The sequence below is a fragment of the Struthio camelus genome, chromosome 7 (genome assembly GCF_040807025.1).
Source record: "Struthio camelus isolate bStrCam1 chromosome 7, bStrCam1.hap1, whole genome shotgun sequence".
Taxonomy (NCBI): domain Eukaryota; kingdom Metazoa; phylum Chordata; class Aves; order Struthioniformes; family Struthionidae; genus Struthio; species Struthio camelus.
The window spans coordinates 2,965,770-2,991,381 of NC_090948.1; the positions used below are offsets into that span (position 1 = coordinate 2,965,770).

Sequence of the window (25,612 nt, forward strand, 5' to 3'; positions counted from 1 at the left end):
AATTTAAAAAAATTCTGTATCACATGTGAGATCTAAATATCTGGACAGCATCCAATAGATTCCTTAATTAGCTTCTTAATCCGGCTATCTTTTATTTTTCTCTTTCTTCAAAATCTGAGATTTCACCAGCGAGGATGCATCCAAAGCAAGGACCTTTATCATCCCCCAAAGGAAGTGCTAGGCAAGAATATCCTGGAACACAGCATCCAACTAACCTTCCGTAGAAATACCTGTAATTCTTTGTAGCCTATATAGAAACACAGGTTCTTAACTCTGATCTTAAATTGCACAAAATTTATACGCCTGAACCCAAGTTTATTCCTTTCTGCATTTAATACAGTACAAGAAGCCACCAGCTTTAAAGACAAACACACGCCGATGCTACCCAGAGAACGCAGACCCTGAGCTATTAAAAGTGGTCTCCAAAGCACCCTAGGAACTCTGACACCACCTGCAACTCTCAGTGAAAAGGTGCAACAACAGAACTTTAGGCATTCACTTTTCCTGTATTTCGTACCAATGATTATTTACAAATAGAAGTGCTGCAAATATGGCAGTGTCTACCAGAGAACTGCCTGAATTCCAGAAGACCTAAGGTACACCTTCATGATTGTGCTATTTGGCTTGGAAGAATTAATCTTTGACATGCGCTTGCAGAACAGCAGTAATTATACATTCTTAAATGTTCCTAGGTACACAAATAAGAAGTCAAGTCCCAAACAAAATGTTTTCAAATTTAATGACTTCCAAAACTGTAAGTTTGCAGTACAATGAACTTAAGATTTTTTTTAATCACAATTTCAACATCGTTCTGCTAATAAATCTATAGTTTTTTTAAAAAAGAATATTTACAGAACTTTAATGAAAATAAGATGCAAGTACATTAAAATTTAAGCAGAAAAGAACTTACAGTTAAACTGGTAGTAAGGTAGTAAGACTTCCTGACTGCTGCACTGATCAACAGAAAGAAGGGATAAATACAGTTACAGAAAGATTTTGTGTGTGTGTGTGATTGCAGTTTTGCACAAGCCTCCCATTATTTATGAAGCATTATACATACAGGCAGATCTATTTAAACAGATACCTAAGCTACATCTGTAAAAAAATATATATTTCTATAATATCAAAATTCATTGATTGTTTTACAAATCTGTGTTTAAAATCTGAGTGCAAATCAATTCACATTAAAAAATTGCAATTTCAATACTGAATTGATTTAAAAACTGGTTCTGCAACTGCTAACACTATTTTCTTGTTCTTGTGCTTGATCTTGTTTTCCTGTCTGTTCCGCCAGCAGTCTGGGTTGCTCTATTCCCTTCATCAAGCTCTTCTTTAGTTTTGTTTCTTTTTCCTTTTTGTAGGGATCTACTTTCATCATTCTCTATTTGTAGACAAAAACATTAACTGTAAGTTTGCATCATAAATCAAACATTTTATAAAACATTCAATTTTCAGTTACATTGTTTTTAACGGAAGTGTCCCTAATGACTATATTCCACAGATTACATCTATGAACTCAACAAACCAGTTACAAAACCCACATTTCTGCACATCCAATATCCTTTAAGATGGATCCCTGAGGACTTACAGCTATTTCTGAAAGTAGGTTAACATTAATGAGAGCACCAAAACCAATTAGCTACTATTTTAGCTAAAATCCCTTTTACTGATATGTAAAACTAAAACATACCCAATACTGACGTAAAATCCTGCAGAAAATGAATATTTAATATGGTTTCACGGTCCAAATAGAGCTCGCAAGTCAGGCTCTAATTGTAAAGAAAAGAATGGAGACTTATGCAAGAATCTAGATAGCACAGGAACCTGAAGCTACTCCAAGAGATAAGCACCAGACATGGGAACTACTGTTAAAACCACCTGGGGAAAGAGATGATCTCCCTGGAAGAGAAACTATCCAGGCAGGTAGTGAAGAACATACAGCATCAGAAGAGATTAATCTTCTGGCAAGTATATGTAGCAGGAACCAGCAAATGTAAAGGGAAACACAAAAGAAGAGTCCATAAACTAAGCCAGAAGTAAGGAAAAAATTATAGGAGGGTAAGACTCACGCAAAAGAAAAGTGAAAGAGGCAGAGAAATGAAACAGAAGGGACAATCAAATCACAATAGGGTTTCTAACATAATTTGCCAGGAAATCCCTAAATATGTACTTGTAAAGAGTCAATCGTTATCTCTATTTGCATGTATCTATTAACATATTTCTGAGTCATATTAGTTTTAAAGTTAATCATCTCCAGCTGAAAATTTCAGAGAATATTTTAGACATCGACGGCAAGAAATCTCTTGGCTTGGGGAAAGTAAAACAGAAAAGAGAAAAAACAGGAGACACTTGGGACCCGTGCCATAAAGGTTCCTCAAAAGCCAGGGATATAAGAGGAGAAGCTTAGATGGCATTTAAGAGAAAACAAGAATGAACAATGGGTGCTACAAACATGAGATTATCACATTATGTCATGATCACATTCTCCTGTAAGTTACTTGCTGTTACTTACTCTAAACTGCAAGTTACAGATTGAGAATGCAGTATGAAAAAGCATGAGGACATATGAATAACCCAATAGAGAATGAATACAACTGTCATATCCCCCAAACTCTTTATTTCCTACTTAAGACATTCTCTTGTATAAAGTAACAACCACTCTTTACTTCAGTCTTCTTGCTATATTAAGAATCTATTCTGTATCTACATTAGAGCATGGCAGCCCAGAGCAATATAAATTACAGAGCTTGTTCACATTATTCTGATATCAATACTTGAGTTAGTTACTCTTAGGAAACAGAAAGCAAATTCGTGCCTTACCTGATTTTAATTTTTTGGATGCTAAGTTGTCTTCTGACAACTGACATTTTCTTCTGCGAGAAGTGGAAGTTGTCTGAGGTATAAGGTTAACCTCTTTTCCTTTTCTAGAGGGATTATTTTTTTCAGGATCAGTGGATTTCAAATACGTATTTCGAGTTTTTGGAGTGTTACCATTTTCTGGCAAGTTGCCATTATCATGGAGAGAAGTAGAAGGAGCTGCCTCTGATACAAATTCTACCTTTTTTCTTTTGTTCCTCAATAGCCTTGTTCTTTCCTGGGATGAATTATTATCCGGAGATGCATTTTCACCTTCTTTAAGGGTCTCCTTTTGACCTGTGTCTTTGGGCAAATAACGTTTTCCCCTGAGAAAAGTGGAATCAGCTTCTTCAGATTTGAAAGAAACTGTTTTCTTTCTACCTGCTCTTGATAGATTTTCTCTTGCAGATGGCACCATTTCTAAAGATAAGCTCTGTTGTTCTTTGGGAGTTTCATTCTTGCCACTATCTGGCAAACTGATTTTACCTTGGGGTGAAGTGGAACCAGAAGCCAGTGAAGTGACAATAGCTTTTTGCCTTGACTTCCCTTTTGAAAGATTCATTTCTTCTTGGGAAGTAGAGTTCTCCAAAATCATTTTTTCAGCTTCCCCATAAGCATTCTTTTTACCACTTTCTTTTGATACACTGTCTTTTCCGTGAATAGAAGTAGACCTTGTTGCTTCTAACAAGAGGGCAACTTCTTTCCTTCTGCCTTTCCTCAACTGAGTTTCTTTTACAGATGAAGCAGCAGTTTCTAAAGGCACGTTTTGATCTTCTTTAAGAGTCTCTTCCCTATCATTATCTGCTGGCACACAACGTCTTCCTCTAAGAGAAATGTAATTAGTTGTGTGTGACATCAGAGCAGCTACTTTCCTTCTGCCCCTTCCTAATGTTTTCTCTTTTGCAGGGGACACAACTTCCAAAGGCATATTTTGTTCTTCATTAGAACTCTCCTCTTTATCATCAGTTTCTGACAAGCCACATTTTCTCTGGAGAGAAGATGAACTTTTTGCCTCTGCTGATAGATCAATCTTTTCCCTTCTGTCCCTTGCTGCTGCATTTGCTTTTGCCTGAGAAGTTTTATTTCCCAAAGCCATATTTTGATCTTCTTTCACAGCCATCTTTTTATCATCACCTTCTGGCAAACCACGTTTTTTTCTGACAGAAAGAGAACTAGTGGTTTGTGATGCTACAGCAGCCTCTCCTCTTTTGCCCCATCTCAGTGGATTCTCTTCTGTTGAAGAGAGTGTAGCTTCCAGAGCTGGATCTTGATCTTTTACAAAAGTCTCATCTTTACTATGATCTTCAATTAACGTTTGGTTTTTAGTAGAGGTAGGACAAGCTGTTGGTGGAATGGAATCAACTTGCTTTCTTCTGCTCCTCCTTACTTGTGAAGAAGCATTTTCTGAAGTGTCATGTTGACCATCTTTATAAATTATTCCTTTATCTTCTCCAAGGAAGCTCTTTCCTCCAAGTGCTTTGGCATTAGCTTCTTCAAGTTCAAAATTAACTTTCTTCCCTCTACCTCTTCTAAATGTAGTCCCATTTACGTGTGTTTGACTTTCTGGCAGGGTTTCAATTTGATGAGGTTTATGGACTTCCTGTTCATTTTCTGTCTGCTTTTGACAGCTATGAGCAATACTGTCATTATCTGCAGCAGCTATTGCTGTGGCAGCTGAGTTGCTCATGTCCTCCTTGACATGGGGAGAGCCTAAAGAATCCTTGATAGAAGATTCCTCCAGTTCTGTTTCTGACTTAAGTTTGGGCACGATTACTTTTAGGCTGCTTACATCTTTGGCAGATTCATCAGTCTTTATCTCCAGAGAGCCCTTTTTGACTCTCCTATTTCTAGTTCTGTTTGTTTCTTGTATTGTGCTTCTGTTTGTTTCCAAGTATAGTACAGTAGCAGGTGCTTTGTTTGTTTCTCCAAAAGGTGACTCTGACTTTAATGTTTGAGATGCCTCTGTTGCATTTTCCTGCACATTTTCTGCTTCATCTCCTTGACATACTTTATTCTCATTTTTCATGCGTGATCGTGTTTCAATAACAGTTTGCACTGAAGTTTCCTTGTTTTCTTGAGCATTTTTCATATTTTCAGGTGCCACCCTGCAAGCTTCTGTTTTTATTTCAGTCAAATGTTTTCTAGCATTTCTTAAAGATTTTCCTCTTTTCTCTACTACCTTTATTTCGTGTTTAGTTCCGATTTCAGATTCTTCTACTGGGGCAGTCTCAATGATACCTTTATCAACAGTCTGTTCATCTCCTTGTATCATCTTTGCTGAAGGGGCCTCACGAAGCTTCCTCACCGTCCCATGAAGCTCCTCTGAAGGAGATTGTTTGACACTGTCATTTTTTCCTCTTCTTACTCTTTTAGGTGGAATAACTGGTTCTGTGGTTTCTACTTTTTTCTCTCCTCTAGATGTCTTCCCAGGGGACAGCAGGATTTCTTCATTGTTTTCTATACTACTTTCATTAGATTTGTTCTCAGTTTTTTTGAATTCTGTTTGCAGAAGTCGACAATTTGCATTTTGAATGCTACTATACATACTTTCTGTCTTTATGCTTTGACCATCTTCAGCTATCAACACAGCATTGATATCATACTCCTGCAAAGTCTGTTTTATATTTGCAGGTTCTTTTTGTAGCACTGAGTTTTGTGACAAAGATTCTTCAGCACTCTCACTTTGATGTTTTAAAACCGTAAGTTCCTTCTTTTTACCTCTTCTTGATCTTTGAGCAGCTCCACGTAATTCCACAAATGACTTAGTTTCAGCTTTTTCATGATCAGGGTGCTTTGAAACAATTCCTTCTTGCATGCAAAGATTTGTTCTCTTTCCTCTTCCCAGATTTTTAGCTACTGTAGTTGAATCACCAGCCTCTCCCATCCCCTCTTGAGGGCTCTTTTTCTCCAGAGCTTGCAATTCTTTTAAATTTACTTCTTCCTCTAGAATCTTCTCACGCTGTTTTACTGAAACAGGATGTACTGTCTTCCTTGGTCTGCCCCTTGTTTGTCTCTTGGTAGAGTGGTCTTTGCTGGCTGATATAGTCTGCTGAGAATCCTCACCTTCTGAAAAGTTTCCTTTGTCTTCTAAAATAGTTTTTCCCCCCATTAGAAGTTTTTACATAGAAAAGAGCACAAACAAAAGTTATACATTACTATGCCTGACCAAAGTATCCGCAAGTTTTGAGCGGGACCATTCTATTAGGAAAAATCAAATCACTTGTAATATTCTTAATAAAAAAGTAGTTTTTATTGACTGCTAGAAGAAAGGTCAGGTTACCGCACAAAGATGTCTTATTTATTTGGTAGGCAGCGTTCACAGCTTCAAGCTACGCTCTTTAGAGTCTTTTCAAAGAAAGACAATTTTAAGTACAGAGCTTACATAAGGTTTTTTTACGTTAGTATCGTTGGGGATGCTAGTGTTACTACACCAATAAACTATTGTTAGTGTAGAATTAATAGTGCAAAATCTAGCTTCCAGCAGCTGCTTTTCATCACTGATTACTGTACAAATCCCATGCACTATGTTCTTTTTGCATATTGCATATTTTGGAATTTTAAAATACACAGTTAAACTTCATAATAAGGTTCATTTCTCCTCTAGTTAAAAATCAAAGCATTTGTACTTACCATATTCTTGATTGGAATTAGTGCAAACAGGTACAGAATCTTCTCGCTCAAGATCCATAGTATTTGTTGATCTGACCTAAAGGAATAAACAGGAATCAATAAATCTATACAAAAGTAGGAACATAATAGTTGAAAAACACGTCAAATGCTTTTCTCAGAAAATGCAGTTAACTTAGTTTGATAACTGCAATGTAATTTATTTAATGTTAGCACACATGCAAACTTCATACTAGCCATTGGATGTAGTGCAATAATTTTTACGGTGAAAGACAATACCGTATAGAGGTTAAAAGAGCATTCAGGAAATTGGCTCAAAAGTGGCTAAATGAGATCTCAAAAGCAATTTGGGGTATTACCACTAAATAACGTGAACATTTTAGAGCGTGTTGTCATAGTTCTATAGAGAACAGCACTACGCCCAGTGATATTCAACATTTTAGTTACAGGTCTGGGAATGAACATGAAAATCAATGCTAATAAAATTCTGAAAAGAGTGATGAAGCTGTGAATAATAAGGGCAGGGTGATCATCCAGAGCAACCTTAGTTAGTGTTTAGATAGGGTTCATTCTATGAAAATGCATACTAATACAGGCAAATATATACAAATATAGCTGTCTCTAATGGATGACCATACAGGAAGCAATGAACAAACTTAAGGGCATAGCGAGCAATCAAATGACCACAAGGTAATACAATATTTGGCAAAAGCTCAACAGTTTTGGATGTTTAAAGAAGAAAAAAGCTTCAAAGTTTCTACATAAACTGTGAAGGGGTTATATAAAACAAAGAAATCCAGTATATGCATGGCTTATGAAAAGGTTGGCAAAGAAATAAGTTGATTACAGTTTGCAAGCAACGAAAAGAATGCTTTAAACATAATGGGAACAAATAGTTAGTAAAAGAAGCACTCATATTCAAATTTGTAATAAGCTATATCTTTTAGCAGGGGGCACTCTCCTCTAAAAAGCTACCAAGGAGAAGATAGATTGCCATTTTTTAAGTCTCCAGAGCAACACTACATGCTTTTCTAGAAGGCAGTTTTCATCCAGAAGATGTAGGTATGAAACATTTGAATGAAATTATGTGCTATTACATACAATATGTCATATTAGGTGACCTAAAAGTTAGACTCAGAGCCTACGGTTGAAACTAAGTCACTTCCAAAGGTTACAGAGAGTATTTTACCTTGATTTCCTCTGGTATATCAAACATCTCCTTAACTCCAACATAATCCACTTCAAAATCTGAACATTTTTGTCTAGGTTCTGCCATAAGCTTCTTCAGACCCACAAAATCTTCAACTGGCTGATATTTCTCTCTTGGAGTCCTCACTAACCTACTAATTCCAAACACATCTTCTACTGGTTCAACTTTTTCCTTTGGTGTCTTGAAAATGCGGCTAACCCCAATCATATCTTCTACTGGTTGATATTTCAGTTTCGGAGTTTTCTTAATTAAAGTAACTCCTGCTATATCTTCTACTCCTTCCACTGGAGTCTTCAGCAATCTTGTGAAGGCAATTTCATCTGTAATAGGCTCCGACTTTTGCTTTGGGGTCCTCATGAGCTGCTTGACACCTGACAGGGCCTCCACGGGTTCCGACTTTTGCTTTGGGGTCCTCATGAGCTGCTTGACACCTGACAGGGCCTCCACGGGCTCCGACTTTTGCTTTGGGGTCCTCATGAGCTGCTTGACACCTGACAGGGCCTCCACGGGCTCCGACTTTTGCTTTGGGGTCCTCATGAGCTGCTTGACACCTGACAGGGCCTCCACGGGCTCCGACTTTTGCTTTGGAGTCCTCATGAGCTGCTTGACACCTGACAGGGCCTCCACGGGCTCCGACTTTTGCTTTGGGGTCCTCATGAGCTGCTTGACACCTGACAGGGCCTCCACGGGCTCCGACTTTTGCTTTGGGGTCCTCATGAGCTGCTTGACACCTGACAGGGCCTCCACAGGCTCTGACTTTTGCTTTGGGGTCCTCATGAGCTGCTTGATGCCTGACAGGACCTCCACAGGCTCCGACTTTTGCTTTGGGGTCCTCATGAGCTGCTTGATGCCTGACAGGACCTCGACTGGCTCTAGCTTCTGTTTTGGAGTCCTCCTTTGAATTCTTAATTTCATTGGAGATGTATGTTTTTCTGGACTTATCAGCAAACTGTCCATGCTAACATTTTCTTCCAGCATAGCTCCTTTTTTTTCAGGAGTATTTGTGGAGATTGCATCAACCATCGACTTTAGAGATTCTTCATCTCTCAGAAAGTGACAGATGACTTGACTATCTTGTTTCTGTTCTGAAGCATCTGAACTATTCAAGGGTGACACTATCATCTCTCCTGTAATAGAAAACAGGTTTATGTAACTTGCAAAAAAATAAAATCAGAAAACTCAAACATTCTAACTGTTGTATAACTAAGTAAAGAACGGATTCAAACAATCTGAGCTTTATACAAACTAAAATCCAAAAGCGTGGTTCAATTTTTTTCTTGTTTAATCAGATATAAAAATTACTAGCATATGTGGTCCCTAAAATTTCTAGCAATGCAAGCTTTTTACTGCAGTTTCTTTAATGTATCGTAGCAATATCGGACATCAACCAGAAGTTTTTACATTAAAGAACACACACATTTGACCTTTCTGACACTTTGGAAGGTATGGGAGAAAAATAAAAATGAAGTGAGATTTCTGTGCAATTTGCATCACGTGCACTCAGTTTGCATGTGCTTGTGTTTGGAAAGTCACTTCTTGCAAGTGCTCGTTATGGTCAATGTAGAAGCACTGACTCTGGGAAATCTTGGACTTTTTTGGGTCTTGCTCAATATGCATAGAAGAAAAGAATGTTTCAGAGGAAAGCTTAGAAAAAAAAAAAACAAAGCTAATTTCTCTGGCTATTTCCCAATATTGTTAGCATAAGCATCAGAACAAGCATAACCACACCGTTGCTCAACAGAAGCGGCTGCCACTCTTCCTCTTTGTTGACAAAATACCTCCCATCATTCTTCCCAGTGGTATAAGGAAATGAAGCAAAGGAAGGTTATGGAGAAAACCTTGGTCAGAAAAATGCTCAAAAGATTATACAGGAAGATAAATTAAAAGTGGCAGAAATACAATTTCATGAGCAATATGCTGAAACTAAGACCTGACTATTGACAGGTTAGCCTCACTTCAGTCCCTGATAAAATAATGGAGCAGGTCCTTTTGAAACACTTTTCTGGACACATCAAGGAGGTGGTGGTGACCAGGAAGAGTCAGCACGGATTTATCAAAATAAAAATCATAAATGACAAACCTGATCACTTCCTGTGATAAAACAAGTGGATTTGTGGATGAAGGGAGACCCGTGGACTTTATTTGCCTTGACTTGAGCAAGGCTTTCAACACTGTCTCAGACAATGTTCTAGTGTCCAGGTTAGGACATTGCAGCCTGGATGAACGAACTAGATCAATAAAGAGCTGGTTGGATAATCAGGCTCAGACAGTCATGGTGAATAGGTCTCTACCTGCAGGCCAGTAACAAGTAGAGTAGTGCAGGCTGGAAGAAAGCGCCAACAGGAACCCGATGAAATTCAGCAAGGACAAGTTGCATAGCGCTACACACAGAAAGCAAGAGCCCTGGCAACAACGCAGGCTGGGAACTGACTGGCTGGCTCTGCTGAAAAGGCTCTGGCTCCATACTCCCCAAATTCTAGAACTAAAGAGTATTTATACATGCAAAAGGATCAACATGTAAAGCACCTAAGATTAAGGGCTTGCTTACCAATTAAGGGAAAGCACTGAATATAAGGAGGTAACAGTTGATAACAGACGTTATCTGCAGGTGGAGGAAGATCACTTTACTAATATTTATTTTCAAGGTAAATGTTATACTTGACACCCTTCTGAAGTTGCAAAAAGGTTTTTTATATGCAAGACTTCTATAAAATCTGAAATGAACCAAAATGCGTTTCAAATTTTTTTTTTTTTATACTGGAAGATTTATTCTTGAGTTTTTCTTCCATGTTTCACTATACAGTCAGTTTTTCTAAATTCTGAAGAAAAGAGAAATTTAAATTTAAAGAGGTCTGAGTTTTGCAGGGGCATGATGAATGGCCTCAAAGGTCACAAGCAAAAAAATGCAATATGCAGGTGAAGTACCATCTTAATACAAATCTTCCTAATCTGATACTACTTTTTTTTTAGTAGACTCTTTCTGCAAGATTAGACAACACCCTCTTTCCCACCATGAAACTATCACTGGATTTAAACAACCTGTTAAAGAGTTACCATGCATCAGCACAAGATTTGCCATGCTTTAAACTTGCCTAAAATAAAAATGCATGCTTCAACATTTTGATAAGATCATACACAATAGAACGGAAAAGAAAATAACACCTATTCAAAAATTAGCTAGAACTACAAAAACGTCTTTCAATACATGACAAAGCAATTCATTTCATGGGTTGCCAGACGCATCATCACTATACCTCAAGTCTGCCTAGGCTAACTCCTCACTGACTCCAACAGTAGACCTGTCACTGCACTGCTACCCCCTAAATATACCTCAACATTTGCTTTCTTTCCAAATAACAAACATACCAGATTCTTCAGGAGTGTGTAACTCTGAAACTTCTACTGCGGTACACATTGGTGTAAAATCAGTCTTCTGAACAGCGGACAAAGGTAGTCTTTTCCCACTTTTATCTTCTGGAGTCTGAAGCAACTCAGTCAATCCTATGGATTACATTCAGAGAAGTAAGTACATGCTTCGACAAAAAACTACATAGCTGGTAGAGCCAGTAATACATTTTAAAAGCACACCACTCACCTGTGAAGCTTTCATCCATATCCATGTTTTGTTTCAAGATAGGATTTTTTACCACTTTAGGGACCTGTCCAGCCATTCTGACTCTTGTGGTATAAGCTCTGCCAACAACTATTGTAGCAGGAGATTCTGCATGACCTGTACTAAAATGACCTTTTACTTTTCTTTCCGGAGTCTGCAGAGAAAGGAAAAAAAAGAAATAGATATATAAACTCAGATGCATTTCATTTAAAATCTAACTGTAATCAGCTCAAATCTTCCACAAACTTAATTGGTCTTGTCTAGCTAATACAGACTGTTTTGCAGACAGAAGCGTTTAGCTCGCAGCTACTATAAGGAGTTAGCTCTTTGAGACATGCAGCTTTTATACTCATTCAAAATTTGAGTGACTGTGCTTGATGAACACCTGAGACCACAGATTTTCTTAGCCTTAGAGAGCTGAGGGATATCCTGAGAGTGCTTCAGCCTTATTCCTTTGCGCTGCGTCAACTTGTAGAGCATTTAAACCGAAATGCATGCCCTGCCCTTTCAAACTGCAGTCCAGTTTGGACTGCAGAGAAGAGATAATAAATACATAGAGAGATAGACTTTTAAGATGACTGGAATTACGAGATTACTAGAAATTCACTTTCAGTTACACTAATGAAACTGGTTATCTGTTTAACACACCTCTGTTATATACAACCATATATATATATCTGTTATATACAACCATATAACAGAGTACCCATCCACACACCTAATCCTTAACTACAGATGGTACCTACTGGACTTGCACCTAAAAGAATAATTAGCAGTGGCTCCTGACCTTTTCCTCAATTGTCTTACACACTGGGACGAAAACATCAATACCCAATTAACATCACGTTCAAAACTCAGAAGCTTCTATCTGAAAAAATGCTGTTTTGCAGTTAAGTTAAAAAACAAAATACCTTTGGTGATTGTGTTATCTTCTTTGCTGATCTTCCTTTTAGGACAGACTTTTTAATGGCTTTTGCTTGTGGTCTTGCAACACCTAACTTTACCACTTCTGCCCAGGATTTTGCAACTAGAAAGCAAAACAAATAACGTTAATTTTCAGCTGTGTAAATCAGAGTTCACAATTGTTTCTTTATGATTCCAGAGGATTTCTGCAGTGTGAGACTTAGGAGGCCGGTTAGCATATTATCTGGCAACACCTATACCAAAGTGCTGTGTGAAAATACCTTCCAATTGGAAGGCCCAATGTCAGTTGAAGTTTAACAAGTGTTCAAATAGCCAGTGTAACTGTTTCCACAGCCAAAAAAAACCCTTATATAGCACCAAATGCTTTACAGATCATAGAACAGAACACTGACCCAATTTTGTCCTTACTGTTTTTGTCAAGGTTCCCCAAAAGAAATTTGTCACGAGCCTTTCAGTCTCACTCATTATTATACCTGACGTTTTCCTTGGTGGGCTGTGATATTTAACATTAGAAAAATGGCTTTCAAGTGAATCATATCTAACTTTTCTTTCATCAGCTTTCCAAGGAACTTCATATTCAGTAAATTGTTTATTTATACTGCTTACAGCATTTAGATCTTCACAGACTTTCTAAAATTCTTTCTTATAGCACCTTCTCCACATAGTCTCCTGTTCTGACAATTCCCAAAGCAAGGTTACCTTTATCACAACATCATTCTGTACGCTGCATAGAAATCATGGAATTAATTTCAGCTGCGAAATAAAGAAAGCTGTAATTTGGTAGGACATCCACCTTGTTTACTGTGGAAATGGCCTGTAAGAGGCAGGGATCACATGAAGGAAATAATTTTGTCTGTACTTAAAGAAAGAAAAGTGAATGCTATTCCTGAAGAACAGGATTTTATTATTCTACTGCCAGAGTTACTAAGCAAGTCGAGGCAAGCCTCCAAAAACAAGTTTTCAAAAGTTGCCATTGTTAGGGTGTCCAGATTATGGAGAAAAATGCCAAGTGCCCCAGAAATTATCTGAACAGGCATTGGGAACACAGAGCGTTGTGTTTTGTATACAATGTAGACATGAAAAAAAAAAAATCAAAATATTTAGCAACTGTGGTGTTATTTCCATTTTACAGAAGAAGCTAAGGCACAGACATTAGAAACCACTTTCACAGTATGGAGATGTGGTGAGCAAAGGTATGACATTAGTATTTGTGAAGTACTCTGCTATTATAAAGAACGGAATAAACAAAGCCACTGAAAAACCTTATTTTGTTAAAAAGTTAACACAATCTTCAACTATATTAACCTAGAGGTATTGTGAAGGCCTGTGATTTTATCTTACCATATAATATTATGGGGGCAATCTCTAGAAAACTGCATCTATTAAGATGGTCAAAATTTTAAATGCATACTATGAAAATGGAGATAATAAAGAACAGTAAAAATCAGTCAGAAAAGGTGGTAAGAAGCTTTAAATTTGACTTTTAAAGAGTCAATTTCATTTGATTTATGAAAACAGATGACAAAGATAACTTGTCTGTAAGCATCTTCACAAAGATAAACATTTCAAGAACCAGAGTCCTTCTAATACAAAATTTCCAATGGCTCCAAAACTATTTTGGCCAATTCAGAACATCTGTCACTCACACACCCAGATATCATCTTATTTGTAATCAAAACTGTTACATAACATTTTCAATGGTTTGCCAAGGGCAGTCCAGTCTACGGACAAAGCTTGGGAATCATATACAGCAAGCAGCATAAAGAAACCAAGCTGAAGCTAGACAAAAATCAGATTACTCTAAAAGTATACATTTTAACATCAAAATCAATGTAATTGATACAATTTGATCTAGTTCAATATTATTTGACCTGTTTGACTCAAACAGGTCAAATACAATGCTAATAAGATGATATGCGATAACTCCATATTCATATAGCATACCTTAGGTCCTATAACTGTATTTGAAGTCTGAACAACTTACGGAGAATAAAAGACACCTTCATTTATGACTTTATAATATGATTATCTACTTTTGTGTGCTTTGGGTGAAAAAATAGTAGTTGATAACGCAGTCATCATGAAAATGCTTTTCATGAAGGAATTCATTATTGTAAATAACCTTGCAAAGAAAACATTAATTCCAGCATTTCTCAACTTCCGAATACTAGAATTTGTGTTCTAAATACTCCTTTATACATCTTTATAATATGAGAGAATGTAAAACTTTGCAATTTCCAGCCATTTTCAAGAAGGCCAAAAAATGACATAAGATATACAATTCCTCTTTGGTGGTCTTTGTAAAACAAATTAATAGGCCTACTTCAGTTTTGGTATTGTTTCTTTAAGCATTAACATTCATATTAAAAATTAACTGCTTAAACAAACCTAGCAAATTGGCACTGGAGGCACCACTTCTTCTTTTTGCATTAATAACAGCCACAGCCCCACTTCTTCTCTTCATGGGAGTGTTCTTCAAAGCAAGCTGTGCACTTCTTGTTAATTTGTTAGTTGTAGCTGTTAAAGTTTTATCATCTTGGTTAACGTGAGAAAAATTGAGTGTTTTTACTTGAGCACCATTTTCCTCCTGGGTATTCACATCTTCTGCAACGGCATCCTGCTCCTCTGCAACTGGTGATGGTGTTGTGACGCGGGAAACCGAGAAACGTCCTTTAGTGTAAGGTGCTGGAGAGCTTAAAGTAAATTTAGGTGTTCCAGAAACAAGGGATGAAGCAGCAGCAGACCTCTGGGTCAGCAAATTTTTTGGTGACACTTTTTGTTTTGGCAAATGTTCAGAAATTTCCTGGTAGGAAAAATAAATAAATAAATAAATAAATAAATATGTAAGTTTGTTTTATATATATATAAATACACACACATACACAAATAAAAGTATTATTGCACAAAGCAGAGCTACAAAGGCTCATCTAAATCTTTGAAAAGTAAATGCAGTAGGTCATCAGAGTAACAAAATTAAATGCTATTCTCTAAGAAAACAAAACTTAAAACACAGCTGAAATTTCAAAATCGTCTCAAAAGATGCATGCAAATTCAGTTTAATTAACTGAATTATTCTACTTCATTCAAAACAGTTGTATTCACATCTAGTACATGACACACACTTTAACTAGCTTAAATCAACAGGTAAACATTTCAAACTTTTTGCCAAGCCACGTATAGCAGTCTGCCAACAAACTACCATTCTAGACTGTGTCTGGTTTTTGATATTTATGGTAAACTGAAGCCTGTAGATACTGCTGTTATACACAAACACATAGAAATATATTCATTCACATATTCATGAGAATGCGTAAAAGTATGTGAGGTGACTAAAAACCCACCTCCCAGATAAAGACAGCTAGATATAAAGAGTAAGCTGAGCTTTTCCTCCAACAAAAAGGTTCCCAAAAACGTTGATTAAAAGTTGCTATTTTCAAGCAGTTACAATGTCCACTTCTCCCAATGTGCAACTAACAAGGTTTACGATTCATTTTGTATTCATTTTTGTTAAGTCCTTCAACTTATGAATTCTGGTGTTTCTTTTGGCAGCTCTTTCAGTTTGAACTTTTAAGGTTTACCTGGATGGCAAAACGCTTCAGTCCCTGAGCCTTCTTCAGAACTGCACGTGGGGAGTTTCCAAATGGTAAGCTCAGTCGTGCTGGAATTGCACCTCTTTTAAGGGGTGAATTAGGAGGTAAACTTTTATCAAAAAGTTCTGGGCTTAGATGACCACCAAAAGACACTCTCTTTCTTTTTCCTAAAGGCTGAAGTAACAAGTCGCCACTTTTCCTCTTTTGAGATATTCTTGTATTACCTAAAAATATCAAGAATTGAAAACATTTCTACATATCTGAGAATCCAAGAAGTCACTATTGTAACCAGCACAGAAAACATTGACTATCTGGGCATTTTAACGCAGGAAACCTATCAGAAGATAATTCATTTTAAAGAGAAATAGATTCAATTACATAAACTTTTACAGATAAAATCGTGCATTTTCATGGTTAAATATAATTACATGATAAATATTTTAGAATTGGTGTCAGCAATCAGTTCTAAATTTTAAGCAAGCAGAAGAAATTCTTGTTTAAAAAAAAAAAAGAAAAAAGCATAGCAGAATTTCACTGATTCGAAAACAAGTAGGTGTGAAATTAAAAGTATTTACCCGATTCCTCCTCTTCATCCAACAGGCTAGAAATACTCATTTCTGTGACAACCTCATCTTCTTTCAGTATGGTGGCACTTCCAGATCTTCTTTTTGATGACAATCTACGAGGTCTTAGAACACCGCCATCTTCCAAATCTAGTTTCTGTTGATAGGCCAGCTCCTCTTTACTTCCACTGTCTTTTCTGTCTACAGTTTTATCATGATGATCTTGAGCGGCATCTGTTTCCAGCACTTTTTTAGTTAGTGGTCCAGAGGTTCTTGGTCTACCCCTTTTTCTTCCAGGGCTAGATTTCTGACTAGCAGGAGATGCAGGTTCTGGTGTTAATTCTTCTGAAGTCAGTGTCTCTGAATAGACACTTTTATTTGATAATTCTTTACCTCGCCTGCTATTTCTTCTCGGGCTCTTAGAATTAGATGAGGAAGCAGGAGTATCAGAATCTCTCTCTTTTGAGTTAACAAAGTTGTCCTGATCACAAGTTTCTTTCAGTACCTCTTCTTTTACAGATTTTCCTGGTGTATGTTGTTTACTATTTCGTCTTTGTTTTAAGCATCTATTTTCTGCCAAAGGCAGTTGTTTCAGGCTATCATTTCTGCACACTAAGTCTTCCTTTTGAGGTTCAGCTGCAATTCCTGAAAAAGTCTTACATTCCAACAATATATCGTGTTGAACTGTTGGAGTATCAGTGTTTAGAGAACCCATTTCACTAGTTACTTTGGTAGATGATATGGAACGAGACCGGGGACTCTTCCTCTTGAGCCTTGGTGTAGACAAAACACAATTATCTATTTCAGAAACGCTAGTTTCTACGCTAGTCGCATTTGTTACAGCACTTGTTTGTGCTAGTTGTTCTTTTTTTTTTGCAGAGGAGTATATTTTTATGTTGTCTGCATAACCCAAGCGTTCTATAGAGCATGGCTTAGGTGAACATGCTGCATTTCCATCGTTGTCCTTATTTGGTTTGGTTGCAACTTCAGTACCATCAGATTTCCCTGAAATATTTTGTTCCTTGTGATCCTGCAACAGAATTCTCTTACCAATATCTCGTGACATCTCATTTGAAGCAGAAGTTCGAGGACTTCTGGTAAAGCTCTTCTTTGTTGCACTGCCTGCAGTTGAGATCGGATTAAATTCTGAACCGATTACTTCTTGTTTCATTTTATACTCTTCAATAGCTTCACTTACATCTATTTCTTTTTCTTTAGTCAGGCTTCCAAGACCGTAAGCATAACCTGATGATGAAGTCTGAGCACTGGGTTCTAGCAATATACTCTTGCCATCTTCTTTTCCAGCTTGTTGAGACACATTTCCTTCTTTCAGCACTTTTTTCACTTCAATCTCATGTTTCAGTGTTTCATAGAGTTTACTAAAAGGAGACATTTCATTTTCCTTTTTATTAGATCGATGAACTCTGTATAAAGATTTAGGTGTTAGTAGCTTGACGGGTAAAGTTTTGGAAATATTTCCCTCCGTACTTCGTTTATTTTCATCAGCATTTTGTTCTTCACACTCAGTATTATCTACAAAATAAGTAAAACAAAAGGAAAAACAATACAATGCGCAGTTACTTAAAAATGCAAAACTGTAAGTTCCTTAAATACAGGTGAAAAGTCCTTCCTTTTGTCTCCCAACACGGCAGTGTAAATTAAATCCTTGTTCACAATAATAATTTTGTAATAAGTATATTAGTATTGAAATGTTCATCATAAAAATTAAATTCTATTCTTCAATTTATCCCATATTCAGGTAAAGCAGTCGACATTCCATGCTGTTTATCTCTAAAAAATCAATGGATCATGTAGATCTCTATTAGGGCTGCCACAAGATAAGTCTCTGAGCATGAAACAAAACAATCATTTAAGTCAGCTTATCACTACAATTTAACCAGTTCTTCATTTTGCATTTACATTGTTGCTGTACTGCATAAACTGCAGCAATGTGCCTCTTTAGGGTAAAGCCAGATAACAAAGCAGAGACAAGACTTAGTAAATGACTGCATGAATGGTGCTATTCTATTGTCCTTTGCAAATTGCCTTCAAGAAAGCTTGAAGTAACATGCTTTACTTTGCATTTCCCATGAGCAAGAGGTCCGTTAATAGGGTTCATCCGGCAAGAGGTACTTCTCTAAGCCACAAGCCAAGTGCTCATGAACATCTATACATCCACAAGGTCTCTTTTGCAGCACTGCTTGACACCAGCATGAATGACAGCTGAAGTAAATGATGGTATATGTTGCCTTTTCTTAGTTGAGATGGGAAACATTCCACATGGAGATGAAAGTTGGAGCCTTCTCTAACATATAAGGAAGAACCTGTCAATTATTTTCTTTTGGGAAAGGAGAGAGGGAGGGAGGGAGGGAAGGAGAAGAAGAGAGATGGGAGGTAGCAGGAAATTAGATTGTTCTATGAAAATGCTTGTACCTAACCTGCACACAAGTACATTGGTATTTTTTGTATTGACCTGACAATTTGTTCCCTTTAAAGGTGGTAGAGCAAGGAAGTGAAGACTGTCGTATTGTAAGAAGGTCCTAGGAAATCTATTATCCAAATCCCACGAATCTAGATGCACCCACAACAGTCCACTCAGGCTGCACACTTCAAAACATTCTGTTCTGCATTGGAACAAACTTTGGTTACAAAACTTATAGCATATATCTGCCTGTAGATGAATAGCCACTTTTCTTTTTTGAACACCTCACATCTTTGTAAGGGTTTAAACAAACTTTACATCTTCCCCTGAAAGAAGCTTACTGAAGGTAAGAAGGATGGAAAGGTGATGCACTGACATTTAACCAGGCTATGATCTACAATTACTCAGATTTAGTAGCTCTGAAAGAAAGGGCTTTTGGGCTTTTTACTGGGTCTATATGAAATAGTTATTGTATTCATAGGAAGGGTTGATTTTGCTGATGGAAATGTATATTCAAAATTATACCATTTTCCTTTTTTTAATGGCACACCTGAGATAACGTAACATTGGCTCAGGAGTAATCTGGTCCTATTCTAGGTCAGGCAGAACTGCAAGTTAAATTTTAATCACAAGGATGAATTCATCTTCAATTATACTTGTTTCTGTTGAAAAGAAAGATGTAATAGGTAATTAAAGTTTCACATATCAGCTTCAACTGACATTAGCATTGCGTTTGCAAAGCTGGCACACTGACCTCTCTTCTTAGCTGTAACCTTCACAAGCTTAATCTGCACAAACCTTTTAAAACAACATATACCCATATACAGATTTTGCCAATTCCAGTCTTACTCTTACTGCCCATTTGTTGGTTGGGACTGCACCAATTTCTCCTGGCACGACTTAGCTTTGGTAAATCACAGCCCAAAAGGGCTTTAAATACATTCCTTTTGTTCCATGCAACCTTGTTCTTCCTCTTGATGCTAAGAATAAAACACAAAGGGGAAGAAGGAAAGACGACAACAAGAAATAAACATAAAATAGGTACCTACCGGAATCAAGAAGACTTTTAGATCCTGAAGTTTGTTTGTGTAACAATTCCACCTCTGCCACCTGCTGAACATGAAGAACCTGTAAATTTGCACAATATTACAGCAGAGCAACAAGTACCTTATAAACAATTTAGCTTTCTACCATACACTGGAAAACACTGATCTTACAAACATGTAAGCATTGCTTACAAAATAAGCTTAGAAGTATTCAAATGAAATTGTAGGCTATTTCAAAGTTTAAGAATACAGACTTCAGTATATTCGATGGTCTATATAATAAGAGTTTAATTCTCATGACTGAAATTATTAGCTCTAAAAGTAGCTGAGGCATATGCATATATACAGATTCTGTCTAGTAACTGAACAGAAAGATTTCCCTTTCTTAATAGACCTCAGGAAAGACTTTTTAGTTAAACATGAAATATTTGCGTATGTTACAGTTTCCAATAGCCACAGTATTCATTAACTAACAATATCCCCCTTAAGAAGAAAGCTTTGCTGGGGTCGAAAAAAAGAACACAAACTAATGAAAAAAGGTATTAAAAGATTAGGTTGGTTTGATATTTACAAATTCCAACAATAGATTAGCGTAATAGCACATAAAATGGCAGGTAATTTTTGAAAAAAAGGCTGCTCAGTCTATAGGGCAAATTTCCCCACTTAAAGTACAAGAATTTCCAGTGTCAATTCTCCACACTTCCTGCATCCCATCCTTTCTTCCAAAAAGCTAAAGATTAATTTTTAATAGCTTACCTGTATTACTAACAACATAAGTTATTAATTTTAGACTTGTCAGTTTCTACTAACAGAGTACTTAATCTATGAACAAAGAAAAAAGTGTTTGAATAAGGAAGTTTATTAGCATTTTAAAAATAGAACGCTAGTCTATAGTTGAAAACTGGTTCCCAACCATAAGGAAAAAAAAAAAAAAAACAGAACGGGGAAATAAATTACCGTATCTGTATTAAAACCAATATACTTGCAATAAAGTTTATAGCCATAGAATTACCTGCAGTGTTTCATTTTTTGGAGATCTGGAACACCTCTTCCTTGGAGCTGATTGGGGAGGATATTCAAATCTGGAAGATATATAGAAAAACTAAAACAACCATTTTTTATCAAATAGTTGATGATTAAATTGCCATATTTATGATCAATGACACAGCAATAGTTGTTATCTTCCAACAATATATATATATATATATATATATATATATATGTTGCTTTTAAGGCTTTAGTTACCTCAAAATACTTCTAACTTCTCCCCTAAAAATGACTACCCTTGAAACAAAAACAAAATAGTATCTCTAGACAATTCTATCTTTATTGGTTTAGCTTAAGGTAATATAACAGTGATTGAAATAAACTAAATTAACTTCTGTTTCTGAAGATGGTAAAAAGTTATTTTAATTTTTCTCATCTATCTACAGCCGTTGTCTGTATCTTCATCCAGCAGTAAGACCCTGTGTCCACAGAGCTCTCCAGACAGTTTGCCTGCAGATCACACTCTAGCATCAAAGCATTCAGTTTGTTTCTGTCGTTAGTACTTACCTGAAAGAACGATCAATAATGGTAAACACATCTCCATGCTTCAGAGCTACAGGTTGCTGAAAACAACCACCATTCAGTTGCGTAGGATTTACTGTACTTAAGTTAGTCAGTATTGCCTAAAAATGAAACAAACAGTTCAGTAGCCTGCAGAGATGCAATACAAGATAAATGTCAGTAAAAATATGTACATCTTACCTCCTTGTTTTCATTTACTTCAATTTTGCAGTGTTCTTTAGAGACCTGAGGCAACTGGATGCGAATATCACATTCTATTTTCCTATTGGTGAAAATAGGATTTCAGTTTGCAAAGGCAAAAAAACCTGATTGCTATATAATTAGATGATTTTCCAACTTTTCAGCTAATAAGTTGCATAGCAGCAGGATACTTTTGTCAAATCTGATAACCTAGACCATAACCACAGCATGAGTGGGTTTTTTTTCCTTTTTACTTCCAGTTACCATTAGTAACTTAAGAGGTCTAAGAAGGCACACACATTGCCTGCGAGCCGGGTCCACTCTGCAGATTTGCAACTCTGTCCATAACTTAGTAGTTGCAAAAATGTTACAATGGTTCCTGATATAATAAATAAAAAACCCTACTAGTTAATACAGATGCAATCACTAACAAAGAGACAAGAAAAATAAAGATGTATTACATTAAAAGCAACCTGTAGCATCCTAAAAAAAGTTCAGAACATTAGCAAAAAGAGCCAGAAAGTTATTGCTATAAGTGGAAGCTTCTCTCCTAAAAAGCAATCAAGATTACTATTTTGTTGTATGCACTACCACATCATCTATTTACACACATTTCCTTTCAGTTAAAGCTATTAAAGTCCTTAAATTAGACACTAGTTATACATTAGCTCTATGCTTATGATAAGCAGATCATTAAAAAGTGTTCATTTCAGGATTTGTACCACTGACATGTATTCCCAACATAACTGCAAGTGAAAAGAAAGCTAGCTGCTAAGTGCTTTGGGGAAGGAGGAGGAGGGGGGGGGAATATTGTATTTTGTGCTAATATCTAAAGCAGACAACTAGCGTATAAATAAAAAGGACAAAAAGAGAAATGAAGCAGAGAGAGAAACATAAAAGCTATAGCTTAGATTCTAAATCACATATCAACAAAATCCATTGCTTCCAAAATCTATCCATCTGTCCTACTAACAACAAGAAATAGATCAAAAAGTACAGTTTAAGTTTCAGATCTCAGCCTCCATATAGCATGCCAGGCAAAAAAGAAACCATTCTGTTTGCCAGTGAAACATGACTGGCACAAGTATGAAGCCACCAATTACCATTTCTAGCCAAAATTTTTAGAACACAGGATTGCCCTCTCCTAACTTATCTGTAAGTGTCAAACTCCTTGGCTGATTTCAACTTGATTGGATAAAGAAGTTGAGATCTCAAAGAGAATTATGTTCCGGAAAGAAAAAAAAGCACGATGCAACAAATTAGGGAGAACGTGAACCATGTAAAGTTTCAGCTGTGATGGGAAATAACGTAAGCTCACACTTTAAAATGCCAGAGAATTCATATGGGAAAAACGTGTGAAAGACACTACTTCTGAAAAAGTTGCAATTCACAATGAGCCAAAAGAGACCCATCTACAGTAGATATCCAGTGCTCCGAGATTACTTGTTCCCTAACACGCAAGCTGCTGAAGACACATGGAATATCCTTACAAAATACTTATACAAGCTCTCACATTCTTTCCTTGCCCTTAGTTACTGATCACTATCAGAGACAGAATATCATGGGTGGAGCTTTGGTCTGGCCAGACTAGCCACTTCTATTTTCCCAAAAATTGTGCACAGCTGTGCTTTTAAACATATGGGCTTTGTGTGCGTGTGTGTTTAAATAATCTCCAATTCTTTTGACACATTGTGGGTCTTGGGCAGCAAATGTATTACCCATTGTACTAGATGCAATCTTCTTACCAGTATCAGACACCTCTCTCTGAGGTAGCTGGCAGAAATTAATGTTTGCAAAATTAAGTATCTGTCTAGGCAGCTCTACAGAAGCCAAACAATAATATTATTGACACTGAAGTGTTTCCAAAAGACTTTCACCAAGTAATCTGGTTCACAACTGAATAATTACAGTTATTTAAGAGATCTATCAATGAGTAAAGGGCTGAAAAACTCCAGTTTAAGAGATGTAACATTTTATTTGAAGCACTATTTATAGTAACGTCACTCAGTCAAGTCTTCACATATCTTTTCCTTCAGGTATATTAAATGTTATCTTTTAATTTAAAATAGCTGTGCCAGGTTTAAAAACCACTGAAAATAGTTTATTTCATCATCATTCAGTTGTACACATCAAAGTGAGTTTCCAGTTCGGAGAAGAAGGGATAAGTTCTTACTAGAGCTGCTACATCTCAAAAATAAAAGACTGGCTCACATAGTCCATTACTTAGGCCTTGGAGAGCCAAAAAGAGATTGAGAATAGCGTGCCTGTGTGATGAGGACGGCAGAGTACAAGATACATACCTCTCTTGTCTTTACTGGTAAGTTCCCTAGCAACTATAACTGCCTTTAGAAACTATCTATAAATAAAAGAATATTATTGATTGCTTGACAGTTGCAAATTGCTTTCAGCCTCATTGTTCTGCTAAACCTCTTCCTCAAATTCCCTTTGGCTGGAAACTAGAAGTAAAGTTTTGGCAAGGAAAGGACAAAAAGCAGTAGGAAAGAATAAATTCAATTCTTTATTCTTACAACTCACATTAGTCCAGTACCACCTTTTCTCCCTTAAATATCATTCAAGAATATTCAAATACTTATTTTTGCAAATAAATACATTTCCTGCATATGATATCTCTTCATACCACTAATAATATCATTTCGATGTATACAAGTACTCAACTAATTCTCACCTTCCAAATAAACAAGAACTTGCAGTGAGTGGAAAATGAATTCCATCAGTCCCAGTCCGTTTAATTACAACAATTTTCCCGAAGAGCGGCATCTTCAAACGTACGGAATCTTACCTATAAAAGAACATCTAAATTACTCTTCCAAATAACGGTCTGCACATTTATGAAAACAAACTAATACAGTTAATGTTTACTTCTGTTCAACAGACACTTTCTACAACGCACAGCAGATCAATCTCAGTGCTTTTTACCATGTGCTCGCCCTGCGCAAGCCTGCGAACTAAAGATTGCCATGAGTGATCACTAATCATACACACTAAGACGAAGGCACCGTATGTTCAGAGAAACCGATGCTTAATGCACAACAGCAAGAACAGTCACCACCTGTTCCTGTAAAAGGAGTTATGCAGTATACTTTCACATAATAGCTACATAAGCATTCGTGGTCCATCCACATGTCACAGCCTGTGCCAAGATTCAGGGCCAACGCATAACATATAGCGTCCCCACATTGCTTTCAGGTAAACAACTACTCCTCACCAAATCTCGTAGATTCATTACACGATCTCTTATACGGTTAGAAATTCTTAAATTAGACTTTCAAGTAAATGGAGATCACAGGACTATAGTTGCAGTTATCTGCTCACCTCTCCCTCTCCCATATTCATAAGATTTCTCTATTGCTAGGAAGGAAAACGCCTTATATTTTAAGTTTAAGCTACACTGAACTTCAAAACAACCCACTCGGACTCGAGTCAGCAACCCACGCTGCAGAAGCCGGACAGGCCGCCGGGGCGGCAGCGACGCCGCCGCGCCCCGCAGGAGCCCCGCTCGCCATCCGCTCCCCCCCGCCCCGGCCCCCGCCTCCGGGGCGGCCCGGACACCTCCTACCTCCCGCGGGAGCCCTCACAGCCCGCCGACGAGCCCGTTGCGGCGGCGGAGGCGGCGGTGGCGCAGCGCCCGCGTCGCGTCGCGGCGGCTCCTGTCAGAGCGCGGCGCCAACCGAAGCTTCCCGCGCGCACCAGCACTCGCCGCCCCGACCCTCGCACCTACCGGCGCCACCTCACCCGCCGCTCGTATCCCTGCGCCGCAACGCGCCGGGCCGCAGGGCAGGCGCCTCACCGGACAGCTCGAAACCGGCGCCGCTGCTTGCTGCCCTTACCCGCTGGCAGCAGCCATAGCCGGCGAGACGTAGAGAGCTCGGCCGCCTGAGGCAGGCGGCCCTCAGCGGCCGGACTCTTTTAGCCTCCAACCACGCGAGCTCGGCGGAAGGATAAAAGCACCCCGAAACCCTAGGCTACGGTTTCGAAAAGACGCGCGACAGGC

General features: G+C 37.6%; 1 protein-coding gene across 11 annotated transcripts; it reads right to left on the reverse strand.

Moving 5' to 3' along the window:
• Positions 1 to 716: 716 nt before the first annotated feature.
• MKI67 (marker of proliferation Ki-67) lies at positions 717 to 25,582 on the reverse strand. Of its 11 annotated transcripts, none has more exons than XM_068951427.1 (16): positions 25,449 to 25,582; positions 24,287 to 24,400; positions 21,601 to 21,682; positions 21,406 to 21,521; positions 20,864 to 20,933; positions 19,855 to 19,915; positions 16,396 to 17,916; positions 15,809 to 16,044; positions 14,619 to 15,033; positions 12,218 to 12,333; positions 11,289 to 11,460; positions 11,060 to 11,194; positions 7,673 to 8,820; positions 6,487 to 6,562; positions 2,821 to 5,943; positions 717 to 1,381 (listed from the first exon to the last, which is right to left on the reverse strand). In XM_068951427.1, the coding sequence occupies exons 2-16, from the start codon at positions 24,376 to 24,378 to the stop codon at positions 1,245 to 1,247; spliced, it is 7,500 nt and encodes a 2,499-aa protein (XP_068807528.1). In that variant the 5' UTR covers positions 24,379 to 24,400; positions 25,449 to 25,582; the 3' UTR covers positions 717 to 1,244. The 11 variants fall into 11 exon arrangements, with proteins under 11 accessions (XP_068807528.1, XP_068807525.1, XP_068807521.1 ...); XM_068951424.1 differs by having other exon boundaries at positions 19,855 to 19,918; XM_068951420.1 differs by having other exon boundaries at positions 19,855 to 19,933.
• Positions 25,583 to 25,612: the final 30 nt, after the last annotated feature.

Coding starts and splice junctions, on each gene's coding strand:
- MKI67 (XM_068951420.1), bottom strand. CDS start 24,378: ATGCCGCTCTTCGGGAAAATTGTTGTAATTAAACGGACTGGGACTGAT. Junction 17,917..19,854: donor TAAAAGTCTTCTTGATTCCG/GTAGGTACCTAT, acceptor CTTATTTTGTAG/ATAATACTGAGTGTGAAGAA. Junction 16,045..16,395: donor GGATGAAGAGGAGGAATCGG/GTAAATACTTTT, acceptor TGATATTTTTAG/GTAATACAAGAATATCTCAA.